The sequence below is a fragment of the Dermacentor variabilis genome, chromosome 2 (assembly GCF_050947875.1).
Source record: "Dermacentor variabilis isolate Ectoservices chromosome 2, ASM5094787v1, whole genome shotgun sequence".
NCBI lineage: Eukaryota > Metazoa > Arthropoda > Arachnida > Ixodida > Ixodidae > Dermacentor > Dermacentor variabilis.
In genome coordinates, this window is record NC_134569.1 from 48,725,918 (window position 1) to 48,740,276 (window position 14,359).

At 45.7% G+C, this 14,359-nt stretch overlaps 1 protein-coding gene across 1 annotated transcript in view; it reads left to right on the forward strand.

Annotated features, from left to right (window-relative positions):
* Nucleotides 1-14,359, forward strand: part of LOC142571804 (hemicentin-2-like) — a 309,978-nt gene that overhangs the window by 206,827 nt on the left and 88,792 nt on the right. Inside the window, exon 5 of the mRNA XM_075680429.1 lies at nt 7,496-7,599. Within this exon, the coding sequence (XP_075536544.1) occupies nt 7,496-7,599 (104 nt within the window). The remainder of the gene's footprint in view (nt 1-7,495; nt 7,600-14,359) is intronic.

A 14,359-nucleotide genomic window follows, 5' to 3' on the forward strand; every position in this document is an offset into this window, starting at 1 on the left:
ATGCTTCTTATCTAAGACTAAGCGTATCGCCACTGGCAAAATTAATTACGCACTTTTGCGTGCATGCAAGCAGTGGTCCACCGAGCTTTCGCATGCGATGGTAAACGAATTAACTCGGACGAGCACGGAGTTTCCTGTTCTTTTTAGTTATTCGCGGTTGTTTAAAGAGCATAACCGTATATGGAAGAATAACGTGAAAGCGAGGGAACTGAAGATGCTCAAAAGGAGGGATTAGTTATTATATTAATTGGGGTAGGGGGCGTGTCTGCAGCTTCTCTGTTCTAATCTACGTGCGAGTATGTTTCTGAACTCTAGTTCATTTTTTTTTACTCGGAGATGAGCAGCAGGCGTATCCTGAAGGTGCTAACATAATCTTTAAGTTCACGTAAACAAGTGTAATACCAAGACAGCAACCCTCGGTCGTGGATCTTTTTCCCCTGTATCTCGTATCAACTGGCGAACGTAGTGTATCAGAAAGGCACTTTAAGCTTCACTCACATTCTGTATCTCACGTCATTTCTCTCCTTGCGTAACACAGCCACAAAACTGGCGAAAAAATAAATATTTTCGACAAACAAACAAACAAACAAAAATGTACTACCAATAACTAACTAACTAACTAACTAACTAACTAACTAACTAACTAACTAACTAACTAACTCGTACACCTGCATCGCACAGATTCATCCGCCTACCATTCTGCCGTGGCCGTAGCGACATATATGCGTTAGAAATAAACGTGTCATTCATTCGTTTACACCGCAATCAATCAAGCAGCGCTGCTACATTAAATCCAGGTGTATGCGTCAAAGTTCCCTTCACTTCAGCTACACGTACCGAGCATGCGGGTAGGGAACAGAACGCAACCGATATTTTATGCCATGCTCCCTCGCTTGTAGTTTATTTATACATTCTGTATTCCTCGTCCTGTGTTGCAGTAATGCGCTCCCGAAAATATTCGTCCTGTAGGCGCTTTTGCTGCACGGTCGGTCGGCGAACAAACAGGATAGGAAGGCTAAGCACTTCCATTATAACGTACTCGCATATTCTGTTGTAGCCTCTATTGCGAGTTCCACTAGGTTGTCAGATGAAGTTGGATGCTATGACGCACTCGCATGTAATCACAGAGTGCGTTAAGCGACATATTAAAGAAGGATTACGACATATTAAAATTACGACATATTAAAGAAGGATTTTCTGACCGACAGGCAGAATCTGCAAAATATATTCACTCGCCGTCTGCTTAATCTATCATAGTGTCTGTTGTCGTTAGTATTAGTCTTTACCGCTCTGTCGGCACGAAAAATGATAGAAACAAAAGAAAGACAGTCTACTCGACGAGAAAGTGACTTCCAATCAGATCCCAATGAGTGAAAACATAGAGCTGCTCAGAAAGGAACTAAAAAAAAGTAACGCACGAAAAGAGCGTTCGGCCCCATCCTGTCGATAACTTTCCGGCTTTCTGCCCTCGCCATCGGCTGCTCCATAATCAGTCACGATATCTTCACGCGAGGAGGCAGAAAGCGTGTCAGACAGGATGAGAGGCAGATGCGGTGCGTCGATCGAAAGAGTGCGAAAAGCCTGCGCTCTTGCTTTACTCTTTCTAATCCGGACACCATTCGCGGGAAGCCTGTATACGCGCCCCGTGAGGCTGGCTGGCTTGCTGCGCGATGCAGGCCTCACCCTCTAGGTGCCGTTGGGCAGGCCGCGCTGATACGAACAACTTTTCTCGCGAGCAGGCCGGCTCGCACTGGAGATTGTGGCACAGAAAGGAAAATAAGAAAAAGAAATAGCGCGCTTTCCCAGCGGTAGCGGGCTGCGCTAGCCCACACCTTTTCGGTGCTACTGCTGGCGATGATGGAAAACGCGGCGCTTGCTGCCAAGGTGCGTGCGTGCGCGTCTGTGCGGTTTTGTTTGTGTGTCTGCGTGCGCGGTGCGGGAAACGCGAGATGAGCGAGGACCTTCCTCTCTCTGTTTGGGGGAGGGGGGAATAAGGAAGTAAAGCGTGCGGGACAGATTGGGGAAGATGGTCCGTGCTATAGCGCGGACCTAGTTGCAGCTCTACAGGAGCCGGGCCAAGAAACCAAGTTCTCCAAACAAAGTCGTCAGTGGCCCGAAAACGAGCTTGTGATGACGCTCTACCGTCCGAGGAAATCACGAGGTCCTTCCTTCAACCCGCCTCGCCTCCCGCGGTTAGGGCGCACGCACGCGCCATCTCGTATAATTCTTGTTTCTCGTCGGGGTCCTGGTAACTTTCTTTCCCCCGCGTTACCCGCCTCTCCCTTGTTTCGTGTAGCACGCACCAGGGATGCTCAACGAGTGTGCTTTTCTAGTGCTACACCTTCCTTCTGTATTTATGAGTTTTCTTTTCTCTCTCTCTCTCTCTCGTAGATGTCTATGATTTAGACCTCTTTTCATCCCATCCCTCTCATTTTTTATTTTCTTTCTTGCCTTCCTTCTTTCTTTCTTTCTTTCTTTCTTTCTTTCTTTCTTTCCTTCTCTCTTTTTCTTTGCCACGGTATCGAATAAACTTTTCCTTCCGTTGGCGAAGAGAGAAGGTCAGCGCGTAAAATAATCACAACGACAAATCCAGAGGGGTCATTAGGCGGTGATCTCTCGCTCACTTGGGCTTCGCATGGGGCGCCTTCCATTTATCAGGCACGCGGAAGAGAGAGCCTGTCCGGAACACTCTTGCGGCGCACCTCTTGCGCTGTCGGCAGCCGTCACCGATTCGCCGCTCACAGTGCGAACGTATGTGTCGTGCCATCGGACTACGTTCCAGGAACACAGGTGGAGATACAGCCACCACGGGAAAGAGAAAGAAGGAGGGGAAAAATTTACTAAGTGGAGTTACTCCTTCGCCTGACGGCCTTTCTTTAAAGGCGAAAAAAAAAAGGAAAACTAGAATGACTGTCTCGAATCGATACTGTTTTCTAGAGAGCAGTCTGGAGTTGCATTAATTATGAAGTGTGTGGCTCTCGTCGCCCGATGAGTCACATTTTCTAGAGGAGATGATGATTCCTGCCTTTTCTTACAGCTTCAAAGCCGTGCTGTGTTCGTGCGTGCGTGCGTGCAGTTGAGGCATGACCACGTGGCTTTGCGAAATCACAGCTTCTAGCAAAAAAGGAAGCGAATATATAAATAAAGTGTAAAATAAAAATAACTCCCAGGCGCTCGAATTCTGCCTCTCATGTTCTTCTGCATCGCATAAGCTTGCGTAAGTACGTAATAATAATAATAATAATAATAATAATAATAATAATAATAATAATAATAATAATAATAATAATAATAATAATAATAATAATACAAGGCCACTCCCTCCTGCTTCAAAAGCTATTATTGTTGTGTGCATTGTTTTGCCAAGCGCTATGCGGTTAAATCGCTTGCGGTGCGGTACAAAAGCGAGCTAGCAAGACAAGGTGATAACGGTCGCCCCTCGTTCTCAGCATCCCACCGCCCTCAAGTATACAGCCGAGGTTAGAGCGCCTGCTGTACCGTCGGCCGTACTATACTTAAGGGCAGCGTGCGCTTGCAGAGGCCTCAGCGCAGTCATTACTCGGAGTTACAGCCACGAGTAATTGCGGCGCCATGTGCAGGTTAGGCGGGCGGTCATATTCTCCGGAAAACAAGCAGCACGTGAGTACACTGTACGTAAACGCTTTCTGCGAAGTACTCATGCCTTCTCTCGTGTACGTTATTTCTTTCTGTGTTTGGGGCATTAGCTTTCGTTCTATCCTTAACATTATTTTTCTACCTCTCTCCCATTTGCTAGCGCAGGGAAGCCGACCGGGAAAAGCGTGGTTAACCTACTGGTCCGTCCCTTGCCACTGCTTTGTCACTTTCTCTTTGAGCAACAATTTAGACGAAAGCGCTTTCTCAGCTGATCGCTGTGCGTGGTGGCTACGAAACTCACATCGGCAACAGCTCTGTGGTATGAACGCACGAACAAAAAACAAGCAATCTTAAGTCAACTCCGGTTGCTTTACTTAAGCGTCACCGCAGCTGAGTAACGACGCGATGCTTTTATTTATGCTGGCGTTTCCTCAACTCGAGTGGTGCAGTTCAAATGTTTGTTTCAACAGAAACGTCTCGGGGAAAACAATGCGGGAGATAAACGGACAGGAGCAGCTTGAAATCTCGGAGAACGAAACGTTTTGCTCTTCTTTCCGTGTCTTAGAGAAACAATTGCTTTGTGGTTCCGTCTGTGACATATAAAAGTCACTTGGGCGTTTTTGCTCGAAACAACAGCCGTATAAATGCGTTCTACAGGTCAGAAATGTCGGCAAACCTCGCAGAAAGTGTGGCTTTCCTCTGTGTACTCTAGGTTCCTGAGGGAGTGTGCTTTCTTCTTTCTTGTCTTTTCTTTGCGAAGTGCTCTACTGGGAAGAATCGGAATAGCTGTTGAAGCTGCAGGAGAAGCTGGACATGTAAGGCCGTGGCTATCCGATAGGTACATTTAGCAGAAGCAACGGCATTACAATGAAGGTGGCTTCGGTGATGGACATTGAGATTCGGTTGTTCCAGGAGCTTACAGTTAAGGCCTCATTGGAGGCCATGAGAAGCACCTCGTTAGGGTTTCTATGTTTTCCCTATGAGTCATGCTTTCAGCAGCGGCGTAATTCTTTCAGGATCGCGGTAGTCTTGAACCGTTGCAGTAAAGAGGCCAATTACGTGCTTGCCGTTGCGCATTTTCTTTTTTCGTCATTGACATAAAAGGCAAGCACTTGTTGCCACAAGGGAACTGTTCCAGCTACTCCATGTACCGAGAAAAAATGTGAATATGCTGTGGACTGCATGAAAACTTACCAAAATCGAGGACTTGAACCTTCATCATATTGCACATTCGTTAATACCGGGAAAATGGGGTTGTTGAGCTCAAATATGTATAAATTCCTGCAGTCCGAGGAGTACATACGTATCATCACATCTGCAGGTACGTTCTCCCGTTCTTTTTTTCTTCAATATTGGCCGGCTATGCCACTGGATCGCATGCGTTCAACAAAGATCGAAGCAAGTTCTTCAGGGACCCTTTTTTATGTTATGACTGTCACGACTTGCCATCTGTAATTTCACGACACCACCTATTTCACGGCACCACATATAGGTGGCACTGGCTACTTCAGTTCACATAAGATGAGTACATGATAATGAAAAATAATCACAATGCAGAGCACAAGCTGACACAAAGCAGAACAAAGAAGAAATGCAAGCAAGGTTATTGAAAAGTCCTCGATGTCCAGTCAAATAAATATGCAAAATTCTATGCCATGGGGACGCAAATAAAGTTGCATAAGATGGAAATATGCAAGGAAAATAACCACGTATATGTCTGTCTCCAACAAATGACATTGCTACGTAACACTGTAAGTAACATAGCAGTCACTGAACTAAAGACTATGTGTGCTAGCTTCCATCTGATTGAACGACAGTCTAGTGAATCGTTTAGAACTTCCCTCGCTTCAATTTATGCAATAAAATTATAAATTTATAAATATATTACGTGAACAGCACATACGTAAAGTCTGCCCGACTCTTGGCCAATCCCCGTGAGTGGGTATGCGCAAACTAATCAAGGTCACCACCACCACCACCTCACAAGGACGTGGCATTCTCACTGCTTGTTCGAAATGAAAGTTTCGCGAGCCAGCAGAACACGCACAGCACGACGCGATAACGAAACTACTGAAGCTCCAAAGCGTGCGCGGCGCAGAGTCGAGCGCGCAGAGTCGAGCGCGCAGAGTCGAGCGAAAACGAAACCTTTCGTCCACCCATACTACAGAAGGGTAACGTCAAAATGTTATTTTTTCTTAGAATCGAATAGACGTCGACAAGTAGCATTTTCTTCCGTCTTACAATCGAATGAAATGGTATTTTCAATACGAGTGGTTGAGTATTAGTAACACAAATTATGAGGAGTGCTTTCGTCATCTGGCTAGTACCGGAATGTCGCTGGGGAGTTCTCAAATCGTGTCATGCATTTACCTCAATTTCTCGGTTACCAAAGCTCTGTTCGCGATTATATTGACGCCTTAGACGTTCTAGAACATTGCTCTACCACTTTAACTTGACTTTCTGGTAACCTTTAGTGTCCCTTTAAGAGTGCGTTCTTGTGGGGACTAGGCGTTGTCTATGGAACATTTAAGAAAGCGTTCTTAAATTCTTTAGTATTTTCGTTATTAAATGTTCATGACAGCCACCCCAGGGCGAGACCGGCCAAAAGGAAACAGCACTTATGGAAACTTGTATTGCCTGCTTCCAAACTTGGATAGGGCCTTTCCTTTCTTTAACCAGCTGCTTTCAGAGTGGCTGCACATTACCTGTGTTTACCACCCGGAGATGAAGTTACAGTCGGCCTTCTCTTTTGCGATTGTCTGGAGCCGTACTCGGTTACGCGTACCTTTACTAGACTCAGCACTTGTCCTTCCCTTATTTTTTGCTTGCCAATGTATTTTAGTTGTCACGTGCTGCTCCACAAAAAAAAAAAGAAAGAGCTTTTTCGAGTGCTACTGCCTCGAAAGCATCACCGCTCGCTGCTTGCTCAATTACCGTAATTATACTTTTAAGGTTTTGCGTGCCTTAGCAGCGATATAATTATAACGTGCGACGCAGTGGTGTACTAATTCCGACCACGTGCGCTTGGATCTAGAACACGGGCCTCTTTTGCATTAAACGTGTAAAGGTTGGTTCCAGGCTTCCCTCACTCGTCCACCTTTTTCTTCCTTGTATTCGTAGCTCGTAGCAATATTGGTGTTCAACGACGAAAATACGCGTATAACGCGCCAGCTATGTTGGAGGGGCTTAATTGTGTTCTCAGCAAAAATTCTTTTGCTACGTCGCACGCTAATCGCGTCTTGTCCTTCGTTACGGGTATAGTCGAGCTACTAGAAATACTGTGATTCTTCCTTGGCTGAAATTACTGAAGCGAGCTTGGAGTAAGTGACGCCGAGGAGTGGCTATGTGATCCTTGGCGTTTCATTGATTCTTAGGAATGAGACTAGACACTTTGTGAACTATATTCCTATATGGGTGTTTTCATTTGTCCGTTTTTTTTTTCATAAAACATTACATTGCCCGTTTCGCAGATCACGACTGCTTCACGTCTTCATTGCCAACAAAACCTTATATTTAAAGAAAGCTTCCTTAGCTCTGCTGACTGTAATTCGTCCGATACAAAAACATGGTGTGCGCACAAGCCCGCGTTGTTTCACAATACAAGAAAGTTTCATCGCGGTATTCCTTTGCCAGCCACCTGAGCCCATATTCGTGAAGCATTTCGGTCGCTTGAGTGCTTCTAACAAGGCGCACAGGCCTATTGTTATAATGAAGAATTGTTTTGCAAGGCGACTTGCGAATGACAAACACTTCATACAAGATCGAGAAGCTTCGCGAGTTGTGTGATTGAGTGATTTTTCATAGAATGACATAAAGTGCAACAGCCGTGAAATTCGAGAGCTCGGCGATAACAAGCGCGTTTCTTCTTTATCTTGTGCAGTACCACCTGTATCGGTCAAGATACTCGGCACGCATCGGACTTTTGAAGTCGACGTCTCTGCAGAGTTTCGCTGCGAAGTAGTCGGGTCGAGGCCCCCGCCAAAGGTAAGTCCCTCGTTGCGTGCAAGCTTGAAAGAGAACTTTTTTCTTCGCTCCGAAGGCGCACAGTAGGAAAACATAGGTCACAACGCTTCTTTACAAAATTGAAGAATGCCCAAACGCGTTTCTTTCGCATCATTCCGCCCGACAATATAGACTGGCGCGCGCAGACGTCCTGTGCTCGTTCTGTAGGGAACACGATAGTTAGGTTTGTTAAAGCAGGTGTCATTTGGGCGTGAACGAATTCCAACTTTGCAGCGAGAAATGAGTGAAATAAGTAGGTGTAGAATATCTGGGAGCGACTGTTTTGGTAACGTAAGTTCCGTACCCTGTAAAGGGTACAGAACTCTTCGCTTGGTTCCGACGATTAAACACCTCAGTGCTGGAAGAAAACAGGATAAGAAATAGAACAGCGAGATTAGTCAGTGTTTATATGCTTTGCGCTCACGCAAACTTAGTCATTTCAGCCCAGCAATGTCATTGCGGCAGGCTTTAACGAGCTTGGAAACCTAAATGCATGTTTATGGGTTTTTTTTTTTGCTATTCGCGTTTCATTTATGCGTGGTATAGACCGCCTGCGGCCACGACACACTAAGGCAAGTTGCAAAACATGCCTTAGAAATTGAAGCTGAGAGAAAAAAATTGTGCGTCAGCAATTGCACGAAGCTTTATGATCAAGATAGACTTTGCGCCAAACCTAAACGAAGCCAATCACGCCGTCGAGTGCCTAGAAATTGCATATGTAATGTCACGGGCCTTCTGCAGTTTTGCTTACGTTTCGTTGCAACAGAGCACATCAGAGAGCGAGGATGTAAAATACAGTAGTATGTTTATGGGATACGATTTAAAGGTGCCGTTTGTTGCCCTCTGATAACAGATATCGTATGAGTGAGTCGATATCAGGCGCAGCAAAATGTCAATTTCATCTCAATCAGATTTATTTTATTTATTTATTACAAGAAACCCCTAAAGTTCCTCTCAACTAGGGTATTCGTAGGAGGATGTCAGAAATCGCATGACGAACTAGAGAAAATGAATATGCAACAAGATTCAAAATGTGGCGGAACAACACCCAATCAAGCATAATGAAAAAAAAAACGCAAGGTAATAAATAGTACGAAAAAAAGAACACCGCGGTGAACGGAGTAGAACTAGAAGAAAAAATACGCACCGCTTTCTTTTTGTAAAAAGTGCATGAAAATTAGTCGCATTCATATCAGTTGCAGGAATTGCAGTAGGCAGCCTGTTAATCTCAATAATAGTTTTGGGTGCGAACGATTTGGCAAAAGTTGAAGTGCGGCACGTGTTGAGTTTGACCTTGAAAGGATGGTCACGGCGTGGAAAGACGGGTGAATGTGAGTGAAAGAAATTGTCATAAAGCAACGGATTACGAAAAATTTTGTGAAAAATAGTTAAGGGAGCAAGTTTGCGACGATGGTAAGGCTATCAAGACCCGCAAGAACGTTTAACGCCGTGACGCTAGCTAAACGTGGTTAATTTGAAAAAAACGAAACAAGCAGCACGGTTCTGCGGGGATTCGATGTTATCTATGATGTAGGCTTGATCTGGATCCCATGTGGCTGAAGCGTACTCGATTTTAGGTCGGATTAAGCTAATATAAGCAAGTTTACGCATCCGCGCGTAAGCATGTCGAAGGTTACGTTTTACGAGGCCAAAGAAACGGTTAGAAGCTGCTAGAATCAAATGTAATAGTTCACGGCTATGTGGGAGATAATAAATATTACTAAATATTAGATAGTACTAGACACTAAATATAAAAGCGAAGCTTTCTGTCGCACTTATTCGTACGTGAGCACCGAAAACACATTGCAGAAAAGCCAACTTACACATTTGCGTCGAGCACTACAGTTTACATTCGCAGAAACGCGCCAGCTTCTGGACGGCCCATCAGTGCCTGATAACGGCGCGAAGCGACGAGCTCAGCAAGAGTAGCGCATGCGCACAAAGTTCACTGAAAGCGCAAGTTACGTCGGCTAGGCATGACACCACCTCTCTCGCGATTAATTGAAGTTCCCTGATCATCATCATCATCAACAGCAGCAGCAGCAGCAGCAGCAGCAGCAGCAGCAGCAGCAGCAGCAGCAGCAGCCTGGTTAGGCCCACTGCAGGGCAAAGGCCTCTCCCATACTTCTCGAACTACCCCGGTCATCTACTAATTGTGGCCACGTTGTCCCTGCACACTTCTTAATGTCATCCGCCCACCTAACTTTCTGCCGCCCCCTGCTACGCATCCCTTCCCTTGGAATCCTGTCCGTAACCCTTAATGACCATCAGTTATCTTCCCTCCTCATTACACGTCCTGCCCATGCCCCCCCCCCCCATTTCTTTTTCTTGATTTCAACTAAGATGTCATTAACTAGCGTTTGTTCCCTCACCCAATCTGCTCTTTTCGTATCCCTTAGCGTTACACCCATCATTCTTCCTTCTATAGCTCGTTGCGTCGTCCTCAATTTAAGCAGAACCCTTTTCGTAAGCCTCCAGGTTTCTGCCCCTTACGTGAGTACTGGTAAGACACAGCTGTTATATACTTTTCTCTTGAGGGATAGTGGCAACCTGCTGTTCATGATTTGAGAATTCCTGCCAAACGCACCCCAGCCCATTCTTATTCTTCTGATTATTTCAGTCTCATGATCCGGATCCGCGGTCACTACCTGCCCTAAGTAGATGTATTCCCTTACCACTTCCAGTGCCTCGCTACCTATCGTAAACTGCTGTTCTTTTCCGAGACTGTTAAACATTACTTTAGTTTCCTGGAGATTAATATTTAGACCCACCCTTCTGCTTTGCCTCTCCAGGTCAGTGAGCATGCATTGCAATTGGTCCCCTGAGTTACTGAGCAAGGCAATATCGTCAGCGAATCGCAAGTTACTAAGGTATTCTCCATTAACTCTTATCCCCAATTCTTCCCACGTCAGGTCGCTGAATACATCCTGTAAACACGCTGTGAATAGCATTGGAGAGATCGTATCTCCCTGCCTGACGCTTTCTTTAATGGGAGTTTGTAGCTTTCTTTTTGGAGGACTATGCTGGCTGTGTAGCCGCTATAGATATATTTCGGTATTTTTACATTTGCATAGCTCCCAAGACATTTGCATAGCTCCCATAGCTCCCCCTTTGCATAGCTCCCAAGGCGTTCTTTACTTCTTCCGGCATTACTTGTCGGATTTCAAATTCCTCTAGACTATTCTCGCTCACACTATCGTCGTGGGTGCTACTGGTACTGTACAAATCTATATAGAACTTCTCAGCGACTTGAACTATCTCATCCATATTAGTAATAATATTGCCGGCTTTGTCTTTTCACGCACACATCTGATTCTTGCCTATTTCTAGTTTCTTCTTCGCTGCTTTTAGGCTTCCTCCGTTCCTGAGAGCGTGTTCAATTCTATCCATATTATAGCTGCTTATGTCAGCTGTCTTATGCTTGTTGATTAACTTCGAAACTTCTGCCAGTTCTATTCTAGCTGTAGGGTTAGAGGCTTTCATACATTGGCGTTTCTTGATCAGATCTTTCGTCTCCTCCGATAGCTTGCTGGTGTCCTGTCTAACGGAGTTACCACCGACTTCTATTGCACACTCCTTAATGATGCCCATAAGATTGTCGTTCAGTGCTTCATCACTAACGTCCTCTTCCTGAGTTAAGGCCGAATACCTGTTCTGTAGCTTGATCCGGAATTTCTAGTTTCCCTCTTACCGCTAACTCATTGATGGGCTTCTTATGTACCAGTTGAGTTGAGTTGAGTTGTTGTAGGCTACTGGTGGAATTAGCCTTGCAGTTGCTGCCGGCAATTGCTCCACCGTAGCGACACTTAAAATAAATAAATCACATAATCAGACACAGACCTCCCAATAACAAATGGACACTCCTCAGTTCACCATGTGGAAGCCAAATCCGTGTCCTGTAGGTAATTTAACAGAAGGCGAGAGACCTCCTTCCTACACAATCGGTTCCCGCGCGGGAAAACAATGTCCTGAAGAGAGCTGTGAGGAAGTCCTGTGTTCTTGAGGGACCCGAATAACGCCCTCCTTTCCGCGTTATACACAATACAGCACATTAGGTAATGTTCTATGTCACCGTACACACCACACGTTGAACATAATGGTGATAACGCCAGGCCAGTCTTATACTTCCACGCAGGGGTACGAGCAGAGCCCGTGCGAATGCGGAGCAGTAAGGTGGCTTGGTTTCTTTTGAGACCCGTGATCACACATGGCTTGTGAGGTGAGCTCCACAAAGAACTGAAGTGGCACGACACCGCTTCTCTGGAGAGTCTCTTGTCTTCTTGAGGCACTTTTCTCAAAGGATTCCCAGACAGCGCTCTATGTGCGAGGCTGTCCGCCATCTCGTTGCCTATGATACCTATGTGTGATGGCACCCATTGGAATCGTATGGAGAAGCCTTTGACACGGAGATCTTGCACGGGTTCCCTACTGATGTCTTATCTTCTTATGTACCAGTTTCTTCCGTTCCCTCCTCAAGTCTAGGCTAATTCGAGTTCTTACCATCCTATGGTAACTGCAGCGCACCTTGCCGAGCACGTCCACATCTTGTATGATGCCAGGGTTAGCGCAGAGTATGAAGTCTATTTCATTTCTAGTCTCGCCCTTCGGGCTCCTCCACGTCCACTTTCGGCTATCCCGCTTGTGAAAGGAGGTATTCATTATCCGCATATTATTCTGGTCTGCAAACTCTACTAATAACTCTCCCCTGCTATTCCTAGAGCCTATGCCACATTCCCCCACTGACTTGTCTCCAGCCTGCTTCTTGCCTACGGTGACATTGAAGTCGCCCATCAGTATAGTGTATTTTGTTTTGACTGTGCCCATCCTCGATTCCACGTCTTCATAGAAGCTTTCAACTTCCTGGTCATCATGAGTGGATGTAGGTGCGTAGACATGTACGACCTTCAATTTGTACCTCTTAGTAAGTTTCACAACAAGACCTGCCGCCCTCTCGTTAATGCTATAGAATTCCTGTATATTACCAAGTATATCCTTATTAATCAGAATAACACTGCTAGACTCGCCTCACTAGATAACGGTCTAACGTTGAACGTTGCCAGGTTCAGATTCCAATGGCGGCCTGTCCGGAGCCAGGGATTCTTAGCACCCTCTGCTGCGTCACAGGTCTGACCGCCGCCGTGGTCAGTTGCTTCGCAGCTGCTGGGGACTTAGGGCCGGGGTTTGATTGTTGTATTCATATAGGAGGTTGTGGTCAAGTACTGCACAAGGGTGGCCAATCCTGTTCTGGTGAGAGAGTGCGTTACCGGGTCTGGTCACCGGGATCAGGCCGCACTCCAGGCCTGTTTATGCAATTTTATCAACAAGCGGATTTTTTTTCCGGTGGAAAATTGCGCGGCACCTGGATTCGAGCTACGGTCCTCTTGCACGCGAGGCGGATACTCTACCTCTTCGCCACCGCAGGAGTTGTACGCCTGATTTAACCTACAGTGGTGCCTTTTTCGATCCGTCAAGGTCGACCAAACTGATTTTGGGTAAACCGCTTATAGGAGATAGCAAGTGCGCGTGAACACGGGCTCGTCTTAGAATCTGGAAGAAAAAAAATCAAAGCATCTTTTCTTAAAGATTGATGGTCGAACGCCACGCTACCCAGACTCCACGATGTGGCAGCACTGCGTTCATGACCCCAGAGAACTTCCGGTCCCCCATTTACGAGAGTCATGTTAGCCAAGAAAAAGAAGTATTTTGCGGCATACTACACTGCAGGCTCATATTCTTGATGTTTTCAGATAAAAGAAAGTGCGCAATGCGTCGAACTCAGGTGCGGGCTTTTTTTTTTTGTTCCACTTAACGATACAATTCATTGTCAAATACTCCAACTCCCCAACAAAGCTGGTGCCAGCTGGAGGGTCCTGTAAGTTTATAGGCCAATGTAGCTTCTGTTGCTCCTGACGGCTTAACCGGAAGTCTTCTGGGCACTCTGTAAGCATGAAAAAGGTCTTATACGCGCGTCATGCAATGCATTCCTGGCCGTCACCATGGGTTGGCCGCTGGTACAGCGCAGGGCAGAAGAGGCTGCCGTACGGGAACGCCAGTGTAGAGTCATCGGTGAAAATGTGAGTGTTTGCGTGTAGTCAACGGCTACATGATCTAAAATAAAGGCTATGCAACTAACGGAATGTGTCTTCGTTCAACTTCAACCTTCAAAAAATACAATCCTACACAAGCAATCAAATCACATATGCATAGCATCGGATCGCTTAGCATTTCTTGGGTTCGTTGCGTGGTCGTTGGCTTTGGACTTTGATTCAGTTTGTATTGAGGGAAAGCTTCACGTTCAACCACCTTTCTTTAAGAAAGGTGGCTGAACGGTTGAACGGTTGTGTGGTAACTCAATTGGTGAGAGCATCGCACGTGTAATGCGAAGACGTGAGATCGTTCCCCACCTGTGGCAAGTTGTTTCTTCATCCACTTTCAATTCCATTAATTTATAATTTCTTTATTTCAATTATAAGTACAAGTAATTTCCCCTGTGTTGTCCTTGGTGCCTTTGTTTGTTGGCTTCTTATGACATGATTATTAAAAATCAGGCCCCTCGGTTTATCTCAATAACAAAGCAGATAGGTCGGCCTCAGCCTGCGTGCTTTAATTCAAGCGTATCCCCAGCAGGTAAAAAGAGCGGGAAAGAAAAGTAAAAGAGAATGAAAATAACAGGAGCAAAAGAGAGCAGAACAGAGAGAGTATCAAAGAGAAACGGTAGTGCTTGGTTACGAAGGCACCAGGG